The sequence below is a fragment of the Mustelus asterias genome, chromosome 18 (assembly GCF_964213995.1).
Source record: "Mustelus asterias chromosome 18, sMusAst1.hap1.1, whole genome shotgun sequence".
Classification (NCBI taxonomy): Eukaryota; Metazoa; Chordata; class Chondrichthyes; order Carcharhiniformes; family Triakidae; genus Mustelus; species Mustelus asterias.
In genome coordinates this window covers 60,824,077-60,836,403 of record NC_135818.1, presented here as the reverse complement: position 1 = coordinate 60,836,403, position 12,327 = coordinate 60,824,077, and the positions used below count along the sequence as shown (strand labels likewise).

General features: G+C 38.9%; 1 protein-coding gene across 2 annotated transcripts in view; it reads right to left on the bottom strand.

Moving 5' to 3' along the window:
• Positions 1-12,327, bottom strand: part of dync1h1 (dynein, cytoplasmic 1, heavy chain 1) — an 83,940-nt gene that overhangs the window by 37,220 nt on the left and 34,393 nt on the right. For both annotated transcript variants that reach the window (XM_078234134.1, XM_078234135.1), the window contains exons 36-49: positions 10,694-10,924; positions 10,454-10,594; positions 8,158-8,391; positions 7,791-7,997; positions 7,581-7,702; positions 6,943-7,108; positions 6,168-6,331; positions 5,918-6,047; positions 4,894-5,027; positions 3,103-3,217; positions 2,847-3,008; positions 2,166-2,380; positions 719-923; positions 163-336 (exon numbers count right to left, since the gene is read on the bottom strand). In XM_078234134.1, the coding sequence (XP_078090260.1) occupies positions 163-336; positions 719-923; positions 2,166-2,380; positions 2,847-3,008; positions 3,103-3,217; positions 4,894-5,027; positions 5,918-6,047; positions 6,168-6,331; positions 6,943-7,108; positions 7,581-7,702; positions 7,791-7,997; positions 8,158-8,391; positions 10,454-10,594; positions 10,694-10,924 (2,400 nt within the window). The remainder of the gene's footprint in view (positions 1-162; positions 337-718; positions 924-2,165; positions 2,381-2,846; positions 3,009-3,102; positions 3,218-4,893; positions 5,028-5,917; positions 6,048-6,167; positions 6,332-6,942; positions 7,109-7,580; positions 7,703-7,790; positions 7,998-8,157; positions 8,392-10,453; positions 10,595-10,693; positions 10,925-12,327) is intronic.

Genomic DNA, 12,327 nt, shown 5'->3' with positions numbered 1-12,327 from the left:
TTAGGCCAAACAAAACTCAAACCAAAAGTCACTGCTCAAGCAGAATCCCAAAGCTTAGTGAAAGATTCCTTCAGACAGAAAGCACAGTAAAAGTTTGGCACCATGATTATCAGGAAAAAACCTCAAATTATGCAATGTGATTTTATGACTTGTTGACCATACCTGATCGACTGTTTCCTTTATCTTTCTCAGACCAACATTTAAATGCATCTGTTGCTCCTCCAATTCACTACGCTTTTCATTGAACATGTTGGCATAGTGGTTAATGAAGTCCAGATAGTGGCGAGGAGTGATTGCCATTATTCTGCCTCCACGTTTGGCCAGCCGAGTATTTGCCTAATAAGAAAAATAATACTTCCACTTCAGCTTATTTCAGGTATTCTCAGGTGAGCATCTTGAAATTTAGGGCCCCAGATAAAAGTATTAGCAAAATATTCCTATAGCTGCAATTAAATAGTTGATCAACAACTGAATCAGTAACTATGCAAAACAATATCTGATAAAAGATCACTCAACTTGAAACATTAACTCTTTCTTTCCACAGATACTGCCTGACCCACTGAGTTCTTTCAGCATTTTTTTAAAAATTCAGATTTCCAACACCTGCAGTATTTTGCTTTGTATTTGTTCAAATCCATGCTTAAAAATGGTATTCACTTATGATTTACACATCTAAAAAAATATAGCTCTGGATATTATTTGCGCGCAGTATTCTCACCTGATGCAATGTTAAATGAACAAAAACACAACTGTTGACAATAGCTTCTCTGTGGGATGGTGGTTGAGGGAGTTTATCATATGCAATTGGCATGTAATCAGGGACAACATAATTGGGCTTTTCAAGGTCCATTTTGCTGGTGAACTCTTTGCCGACTTGATACAAAGCTTCAGTGGACCAGTCTCCAAACCAGTTCAAGACACATCTAAGAGGATTTAAAACAAAAAGGAAAAAAGTTGCAAAACAAATCAAGAGGTTTTGAACATTCTAATTCATTCAATTAATTCTACACTGATGTATAATGCTTGAATGAAATAAAGACAACACAATAAATATGAAACTGTGCTAATTATAGTATGTAAACCAACTTTTCATGTGACTTTGATTTTAAAATGTATTCTAAACTAAACAAAGGGAAACTGAAGAGAGGACATCAAACCATGGCATTTCCGCATCTGGGTTCTCCCTCATGCTCTGCCAAAGGCCAAAATCTTAAGCTTCAACTTCTTAACATTAATGAGCCAACAATCCTGGCAATGGCGGTATTCAGATTGGTGGATTTTGACCAGGTCTCTGGTCCAAGAACTTTAAGGAATTAAAATTCAAAGCTGAAGTTGCTTTTGGCCAGATTGAAAAGGACTCTTTGGGTCACATCTTGGTTGTGTTGCAACACTATTTGCTTTCAATATTTGATTTGCATTCAGGATGGTTGGGTTGTGTACACTTTGGGCACTGCCTCAAATTCTATTCAGAATTTAATTTTATTTATTAGTGTCACAAGTAGATTTACATTAACACTGCAATGAAGTTACTGTGAAAGTTCCTTAGTCACCACACTCCAGTACTTGTTTGGGTACACGGTGGGAGAATTTAGCATGGCCAATGCACCTAACCAGCACGCCTTTCGGACGGTGGGAGGAAATTGGAGCACCCGGAGGAAACCCACGCCGACGGGGAGAACGTGCACACTCCACATGGACAGTGACCCAAGCTGGGAATCGAACCTGCATCCCTGGAGTGGAGAGGCAGCAGTGCTAACCACTGTGCCACCGTACCACCTTAACTAAGCTGACCCACCTGCACAACAAGCAGATGTTACAAACCAATGATACCACACATGCAAATAAACTTAAAGTAAAAAGGTTTGCCAATAAAGAGCAGGGGAAGAGGGAAAAAAAAACTTAATTCTAAGTGTTCAGTATATACCACTGTTTGGCCAGCAGGTGGCTTCTGTTTTACAAGTATTTATCCTCCTTCCCAGATTTCAAAAGTAAATAAAAATGCTCAGTAGTTATTTCAGAGCTCCAGGACTCAAATCCAGGACTGAGGACACCATCAACTGATGACCCTCTTATAAACACATTTCCACATTTAAAAATAAACAGGCATATACTGTACTTTGAACAATGTAACTAGAATTGGAAAGGCCATACAAAAATCAATTTACCTGTTAAAGAGAGCTGGGGAAGTTGCAGCTCTATCTTTCAAGCCTTCAGATGATGGATTCATGGTGAATACAACATGCAAGTTCCGGATAACTTGACCTGTGAACCACTTGTACAGTTCTTCATGAGTGTCAAGCATTAAACCTTCCTTTTGAGCACCTTCTTTGCATTGCGTCATTAAGGTAGCATACTCATCTCCTTCAAATAGCCCAGGCACCTGTTCAGTAGCAAGTCCCAGATTAACATGCTTGATTTTGGCTGGATTTAATTATTTTATTACCTCAAGCACAAGCTAAGCAAATCTGAAGCTTTTTGCAGTTTGCCTCATTTCAATTTATCTGACAAAAGATGGCCAACCTGAAACATTAACTTTCACCCGCCACAGATACTGGCAGATCTGCAGTGGACATCAAGGTTTATTTTCCAGTGTTTAGCTATCAACATTTCTATTGACTCCAGTATCAGCACAAACTCAAGTTGACCAAGTTTGAAAGCCACCCAATGTACAGTAGTCATTTCACTCAAAATCATTTTTCTAATGGCAAGAAAATCAACATTTTGTAAAGTTTAGTGCTAAAATTGGTTTTAATGAAAAATGTTTGATATATTTTTAATGCTATGACAGCTCATTAGTTTGCAAGAATAGTTCACGTTTGGAATTTTTCAACATTTTAAATATTTACCTCCCCATTGGCCAACAGCGTATTCATGCGTTCCAAGAAACTGGAATCCAGTACGTTGGACTCATCCATAATGAAAGCAATCTTCTCATTTTTGCAGCCAGAACGCCTCAACACTGTCCTCAGATCCTCATCAAAATCTTCACCAGTATACTTCCTATGAACCTGAAGACACCAAAATTTCATTTTTAGAATATGAATGTTTTTTAAAAATGACCTCCGTTTTCAGTTTGCTAGAATAGGGAAAATTAGGGCTAACCTTTATCTGATAAACACTAAGGCCATTCATCCAGGCAACAAAACGAGAGAGTGTAGTTTTTCCTGCGCCACTAACTCCAATAAGCAGCAAATGACCTTGTGGTTGCCGGAATATCCTAAAAAGAGTTTGAGATATAAGAAAATAATTATATTGACATTCCAATGTTTACTCAAGTGTAAATCAAACCACTCAAGTTAGAATTCACTTTTGAACACCACACAGACAATACAAATATATAGCAGTTCACAAAATCCTCGACAATAAGGGTCACATTCCTTTCAGAAGTTTTAAGCGTCAACTTTATAGCATCAGTTTTGTAAGCTCTTCTCACCTTTTCATCCAACTAGCCACCAAACTCAGTTATTCTGTTTCCCTAGCAGAACAACGCTGGTACACCAGAGTCACAATCAGACCGCAATTCCATGAACTTCGGTCCCAACCTGAAACCTCTTCTCCTACCCATCCATTCTCCCCCTACATGCTGAAGGGCTAAACGTCTAGATTATGTCCAGTACTACAGCCACTGTTACCTTGTTTTCCATCCTGTCATCACTCACCAACACTTTATGCCCGAGATCTCTGTGCTGCTCCAGTTCTGGCTTTCAGTGCATTCTTGATGTCCATCACATTATTGGCACTCGTGCCTTCCGCTATCTAGGCCCCAAGCTCTGGAATTCCCTCAGTAACCCTCTCCACATCAACTTCTTTAATTGCTCCTTAAAAATTGATGCAATCATGCATGGAGATTTTAGCACAAATGACCAAAAAGCTTAGGGCCTAGATAGCTGGAGGCACCAATGGCAAGGCTAAGAAAACCAGAGAAGCAAAATAGGTCAGAATTGGATGAAATGTAGAATTCAAATGTAGGTTAGAGGGGCGGGGTAAAGCCATGAAGAGATTGAATGACAAGGATGAGAATTTTAAAACTGAGTTGTTGGTAGAGTGGGAGTCAATGTTGATCACAGCTGAATGGGACTTGATGCCAGTTTTCTGCAGAGTCGTGCATGAGCTCAAGTTAATGGAGGATATAAAATGGAGACATCAGCCTGGAGAAAGTTGCAGTCACTGAATCTGGAGTTAAACCATCATCCAGCTGTTAGGTAGAAAATGGACTCTGGTAGGGAAAAGACCAGCGATACCTCAGAACGTGAGAGCAGGTGGCCTTCGCGATGAAAGAGATATGGCGTTGGAAGCTCATTTCAGGTTCAAATAGCTTAATAAGTAATTCAGAGGACAAAAGAAAGTTAACTGCACTGGATGACAGGATGGTGGAATGGGAAAAAAGCTGCTCATGATATTCAGGGTTAATAAATGCAAAATAGTATGTTTTGATTATGTAAGTATGATTTATAGAGAAGACTGGATCACAAAGTGTTTAGGGAGGCTAAAGTTCACAAATTTCTCCTGCCTTCTGCTCTGAACTGCTTACATTTCATCTTCTATGCACAAGTCCCTCTTCCCTGGCCCTTTAACTATTAGAAAGGGTTTGCTTCGAAATTTACCCTATCACACCCCTTTCATAATTTTAAAACTTTCATCATTTTGTCCTGTAATCCGCACTGAAAAATAAAATTTTCCAAGTATTTCTATGTATCTCTTCATATCTGGCAGTGTTCCAGTAAATCAAAGTTGTAACCTCCCTGCCATCTCTAAATCTGTCCTATAGTAGAGTGCAAATGTAATTTTCCATAAATTTAAATACAGATACAAATTTGTGTCACATCTGCTTCAACTAATCCATGGATTCACTGAAAATTAAAGATTACGCAGATACTTGTGCATAATTGTTACCTGTCAATTCTCAGCACATGGTCCAATACTTCATTAAACAGTACCAAGGGGACATCCAACTCCTCCTCATAGAAAACTTTGAGCCTGGCTTTGACGTAGTCTCTTAATTCTTCCTGATCTACGGGTATATAATCCTAAAGAAAAATATACACAGGACTTTGAAAAAGACAGACCAGACTGGTCAACATATAATTCAATTCACACTAGTCAATATATAATTCAATGCAGAGTGTGGAATAGTGGGATTCCAATTGTGGCCCACAAACCACTTCAAGGTGAATGGAAAAGCTATAATGTCAGCATAGTCTTTATTTAAATGGAGACACAGATTCATATTGGCTGATTTAAACCCATAAATGAAGAGGGCAGAACACTATGGATCCACTACCAAGTGGAATCAAGGTGATGTAGGAGGGAAGTCCACGAATAACCAAAGGTGCGCATATAGGAAATCCAAAGTACTGAAATAAAATGTGTGTGTCTTGGAAACATGGAGACAATCCAGGAAAGTTTTTCAGGCAAGCATTGGATTTAATAACTGGGGAACAAAGTTTAAAATTAAGGGGGTGGAGTGAAAAGGGAAGAGCCAAATGAAAATAAAGTACTTTTGCAAGTTTTTCAGTAACAGCCGAGAAATGTGAAATCAGATTGCCAGTAGGTGAGCTTTAAAACCAGGAGGTCTCATTGAAAAAATTTAAATAGAATGCAGGACCCTTAGTTCCAGAATCAGAGGAAGGAATCCGATTGGTGTGTTGGAAGGGTAGACCAGGACTAAACCATTCCTAATTTGTTCATCAAAAAATCATGAGCTTTGTTGCTCATGCATACTTTTACACGTTTATCCAAGCATTAGCAGTTTATAACTATTTAAATTTGAGAAACGGATAATTAACCATTCGCAAATAACATTTAGTACACGATCTAAATGATTTAACTGAAAATTAATAAATCGAGCACATCAAGCCCACCAAATTTTGACAATTTACATTTTATAAAAGGTGTTTCATCAGCCAATTTTTTTTACCTTGGATAGCCAGTTGCTGTACAAAATGGGTCTGGTCAAAGCTTTGTCTTTGTCAATGTTAGGGAAATGCTTGAGAGCCACCACATCAATGTTTTCATCTGTCCATTGTCTTTCCTCATCCTCTACAAGTCTTAAAAAATAGAAGCAATGGAACATGAACTTTGCGGTCATACATTTTAACTTAGTTCAGTGTAAACAGCGAAAAGAACAACAGTACTGATAAAGGATGTTGAACATATAGAATACAAACCTGTCTTGGAACAAACGCAGACCCTCATGCGCCCAGATTCTAATCAAACCTTCAACAGCTAGCGTTTCCAATGGTCTCAAAGCTTCAAAGATTCCTCTCACCCAACGTGTCATTTCACGGGGGGAGTAAATGTAATGCGGCTGTATGTCTTGGGTGAAACGCTCCTGTGAAATAATTCAGGATATGTTATTGAACAAAGTTCAGTTTTTACACCATTTCAATAAAATTTCAAACTGCATTCAATTCACAAGGTAATCATAGACTGCCTGAAGACCTTTAACTTGCGCAAATAGAAAATATATCTTTGTATTCAAAAATTTAAGCATATTTAGCAAAAATATATGATTCTGCATTAAATAGGAAGTGAGGATTGAGATATACAAGAAAGTCCAGAGCATAAAGAGCACATTAAGTTGATTCCATGCAAAATTTGGCTAATATTTTTCTGTCATGAACTCTCTTCTTGTGGCATCATTAGGTCCCTAATTTAAGAAATGTGCAACTTCCTACCTCAACCTCCACTAAAACATATCAAGCAATGTTAGTCTAGCCCACTCAATAGATGCTGATCCAGTCTTTTGTTTTGCTAAAAAGGTTCAACAGAACCAACAGTTACACTCCCCCCACCATTTTATTTGATACCTGTGCACTTTCTCCCCCCCCCCATCACTTTAACCAAGATGCTGAAATTTATCCTGATCTACACCTATTCATTTGAAGACTTGAAACATCTTTACCGCAGGCTTCAATGCTCCAGATGGCAAACATAATCTACCTGTGACATAATGTAGAATTCCACCATAGCTGCAGTAAGAGGATCTGCATATGTCCGTAAAGATGGAATGAGTCTAAGCATAGCACGGTTGAATGTTCCATAGATCTGAGTGAGAGATGCTGGTCCTGGATAATCCACATACACAACAGGCACATGGCGCAGGAATCTGTGAAGACAGAAGTAAAAAGGCTTTATATGTTCCCAACCATCACTTACAGGCTTAATAGTACAAATTTAGGAGCTTTGAACATAGCTGATCCAAGGCTGACCTAACCAAAGCTATCCTGCTGGATCCCAATGAACAAAAAGACAAATGTAGGAAATTTATGGATAAAGAAAGTAGCTTTACTATGCATTGGGTCCAAATTTCTGATATTAGGGTAAAAGAAAGTTGACAAAAATTGAAAAAGATTGAGCATTTTGTTTTATGTAAAGTTTCAGCCAACTTATTTATCTTGTGAATAATTTTAAACATATTCTGTGACTGAAAACTAGCAATTAAAATTCTTAATTTTGTCATTTACAATATTTATTCTTTAACTTTATACACACCACTTTGCATAAGTTGAATTCATTCAAAACCTTAACCTTCTGTACACATTAATGATAGTTAAAATGCAAAACAACAGAATTATTACCTGTGCGAAAGTGGCTTTCTTCCTGGATCAGTAGATGGGTTACAAGCTCCAACAAATTGAATTCTTTCCAATTTAACCCACGTCTGATCTGAAGTACGGAAAAAACCTCCATGTTCTACCATCTGAAACAAAGTTGGCCCACAATGAATATGCTTCAATCACTGCATTTTTGCTTTAACTCAGTTATCTGCCATGCCTCCTTTTACTAACCTGTCTAATAAAGGATATAACTCGCTGAGTGCCATATTTGTCCATGTCCGGAAGATTGATTTCATCACAAAAGAGCACGAGCCATTTGCCAAGCTGCACAGGTGCTAAGACAACTCCATTTGGTGTCCGACGATATTCGCAGTAGTGATCAAATGTTTTCAGAACTAACTCAGGTGTAGTTGCACTGGAGAAGTTCAGACCTACGACCTAAGAAAAAGACGACAAACATTGCTGGAATAGCTTTAAACTTATATCAGTTTATCAATGAAAACTAGAGGGAGGAAATGGATATTCCAGAAGCAACGATTACATAGTTCTGTTTTAATGGCAAAGCTACAAAGACAAGTTGAAGGATGAGAATACTTACTTCCATATCTGGTAGAGCTCTTAGGGCACTGAATAACGTCATAGTCTTGCCAGAACCAGGTGGGCCACATAAGACTAATGGTTTATGTTCAGCCAACCATGTGTAAAGAAGGGCTTCATGACGGACTGTATCCAAAGTTGGTACAACAACATCTGGGGCAGCAACTTTGTGAGTCTCAACTTCAATCTGTGGTACCTTTGACTGCCAAGGAACCCATTCTCCAGTAATGGATACCTAAATATTGTGTGGGGCGAGGAGGGGGAGAGATAAAAAAAGGATGTCACAAAATCAAGCCAATTATTTTCAATTTGAATCTGCTCAGTTTTATTATGACCAAATAACTTTGGCAAAAAGATAATGTTATGAACGAACTGCTTGACTAGTAAAGTCAAATCTATAGAGTTTGCTCCATCTAAACAAAATAATCCTGACCATTTGCTACTAGCATACAAAACATATGACATTACATTCATAACACATATATATCAAACGTAATAGAGAGATCTTGGGGTTCATATCCACAGATCTCTAAAGGTTGCCACTCAAGTGGATAGAGCTGTGAAGAAGGCCTATAGTGTGTTAGCTTTTATTAACAGGGGGTTGGAGTTTAAGAGCCATGGGGTTATGCTGCAACTGTACAGGACCTTGGTGAGACCACATTTGGAGTATTGTGTGCAGTTCTGGTCACCTCACTATAGGAAGGATATGGAAGCGCTGGAAAGAGTGCAGAGGAGATTTACCAGGATGCTGCCTGGTTTGGAGGGTAGGTCTTATGAGGAAAGGTTGCGGGAGCTAGGGCTGTTCTCTCTGGAGCGGAGGAGGCTGAGGGGAGACTTAATAGAGGTTTATAAAATGATGAAGGGGATAGATAGAGTGAACGTTCAAAGACTATTTCCTCGGGTGGATGGAGCTATTACAAGGGGGCATAACTATAGGGTTCGTGTTGGTTGATACAGGAAGGATATCAGAGGTAGGTTCTCTACGCAGAGAGTGGTTGGGGTGTGGAATGGACTGCCTGCAGTGATAGTGGAGTCAGACACTTTAGGAACATTTAAGCGGTTATTGGATAGGCACATGGAGCACACCAGGATGATAAGGAGTGGGATAGCTTGATCTTGGTTTCAGATAAAGCTCGGCACAACATCGTGGGCCGAAGGGCCTGTTCTGTGCTGTACTGTTCTATGTTCTATGACACGTTTTCCACTTGATTTCCCCCAAATTATTAATCTTAACGTTATCACAAGTAGGTGTCAACTGGAGAACACTGCTCTTTCCATAAGGGGAACAAAGGAGGGGCAAAACCACAATTTCCATTCCAGTTTTAGAACAGCATCAGCACAAGCCTGGAAATAGGTTGCTGGCCTTCTTGTTCAATACAAGAGGGAGAGATTGTTACAGTGATGGTTTCTAATTTTAGGATCAGCATACAAATTAAAACATCTTTTAGTTCTGTTGGGAGAGATCCTTCATGCCACAGGCCTAGTTGAAGGAAGATCATTCATCCATGTCCTGAGCATTTCCTAGAATCCCTATAGTGAGACATTGTCCTTAGAACAGAGGGAGTTTGGAGGGGTTTTGATAGAGGTTTTCAAAATTATAAAGGGCCATTGTGAAGAATTCTAACAGAGTAAAGGGGAAACTGTTTGTTGGCTGAAAGATCAGTAACCAGAGGACGCTGATTTAAGATGAGTGATTAAAAAAAGGTGACATGAAGAATTTATTTTAAATGCAGCAAATAGTTGTGATCTAGAATGATGGAAGCATGTTCAAGAGTGCTCAAAAGGGAACTGGAGAAATACTTGAAGGGAACAAAACTACATACTGTTGGGAAGAAGCAGGGGCTAAGCCAACAAATCGGCAGAGGCATGATGGGCTGAATGACCTATTATTCAATAATTTCATTCATGGGAAGTTACTCAATTAATGTTGCCAGCTGATCAGTGCCAATTTAGCCGAATGTAGGAAGCATCATGTACATTAAATATTCTATCCACCCCTATCTAACATTATGGGTGTACACTCACCAATTAACCACTGCAGTTCAAGATGGGAGTTCACTACCACCTTCTCAAGTGCAATTAGGATGGATAATAAATGTTGCTCATACCAGCAATGGCAAATTAATTAAATGAATGAAAATCTACCAAATCAAGCATTCATAGGTGAAGTTTAAATATAGGTTCTCTGTCTAGAAGCTTCATGAAAATCAAAGAACACTAGGAAGTTCAAAACAGAATATAAAATGTAACAAATTGGCAAACAATCGGGATTAGATCTAAAATTATACACTTCCTACCTCAAAGTCAATGATAGGCATGTTAGGCGTGCTTGGCAGTGGAATGGTGGTAATTCGTCTGATGTATTCACCAAGTTCTGCTCTCATCTTCAATCTCGCATCACCCGAAAGTGACCACAGAATAGCATAAATTAGGTATTTCTAATCAAAAAAAAAATCAAATGTTTTAAGGTTACATGACACAGTACATTAGCTAATTTTATACATGGAAATGAATCCAAGACTTGCAGAAAACCATACCTGGATGTAGCGTTCCAGTTGGTCACTCTGCATTGGGAAGTCAGGATGGTTAGCATTATATAATGCAATATTTCGACAACCTTGGTGCATCATCGAGAAGAGAGAACCAAGACATCGTAATCGGGTAAAATCCATAATGTGTTCCATCTTAGCGGCGTGTTCTACTGCTTTGATAATTAGGCCATTTGAAGTGAAATATGGCTGCAAAACAGTTGCTGCATCTCTCTGTATCTGTAATAAAATGTTTACAGTGTGATGTAACTTTACAGAGCAACTTCTGCACAAGAATACCACAACATTTTAAGGCACCTGTTGTAGATGCCAGTTCACAAGTTGATGTTTGGGACCATGAAAAATCCCTCAAAAAAAAACAACTGGTTGACTTGCACGGAGACTTTAAAAGTGAAACTGGTACGAGGGGTGGGTGGTCAATATTTTGAAATGTCATTTGCTTCTGGTGCAAAAACTGGGCATAGCTTAAATTCCTACACAGCTTTGCAATACAGCCCTAGATCGTCTGCTTGATTCTTTATGCTCTTTTTTATATAAAAGGTATCAATGAGTAAAACATGCATTTGGGGGGAGAAAAATTGAGATCACTGAGTATACGGGTATAGCATGCTGAAAAGAGGGTCAATATATATGCCAAGTATATACAAAAACATGATTTTTGGGGCTGGAAAATGGGGTCAACCTTATATGCCAGGTTGACTTACACCGGCAGCAGCAGCAGCAGCAGAAATCTGTAGGTGGTGTTCTGTGATAATCATAGCTCAGGCAATGCAATCTAACCACATCTTCTCTCTAGTGCATCCAACAGAGATGTTTCGTGAACTCTCTTTCTCTGCCTGCCAGGCCCCTCCTGACCAAATCATTGTTTTCTTTCTCTATCTGCATTACTTAATCTAATTAACCACTTGGGGGATGGCTCACCTGATTTTACAAAGTAAAACAGAAATCCCAGTGGTTTATTTCACGCTCTCAATGTGGTCCCTGGTGGTGCAAATTCTAGTCAGCCTGACTTTAATTTGGAAAGTCAACTATAATAACCGTGGTGGTGTCAACTGCACCTTAAAACCCTGTTCTGATTCTTATTCTAATCTGTAGGGGAAGAAGTATACTTGTGTTTGTTTTACTAAAACCAGTGAGTGAAGAATTTAAGGACAATAGTGTGAACACTGCTAATGTTGAAAAGAGTAGGATAGCAGAAGAGGTAACAAGTATACTAGCATTGGAAAAGTTCAGGGAAGGCTCAAAGTTGATTTCTGGGATGAAGTGGTTGTTTTTTAAAAAAAAAAATAGTGGTTGAGCAGGCCGTTACACATTAGAGTTTTGAAGAATGAGGCCATCTTATTGCAACGTAAAAGACTCCAAGGGATATTGACAGGGTAGATTCTGGGAGGCTGTTTCTTATTGCAGGGGAATCTAGAACTGGGGAAAGTTTTAAAAATAAGGAGTCTCCTGCTTAGTATGGAAATGAGGGGGGGATTTCTTTTCAGGGTTGTTAGTTTTTTGAATAACCCAGCAGTGAATGCTGGGTTATTGAACAGAACTGAGTTGCGCAGATTATTGATTGAAAAGATAATTTCAGGGTTATGGCAGGACAGGCAGGAAAGTGGAATTAAGGTCCCATT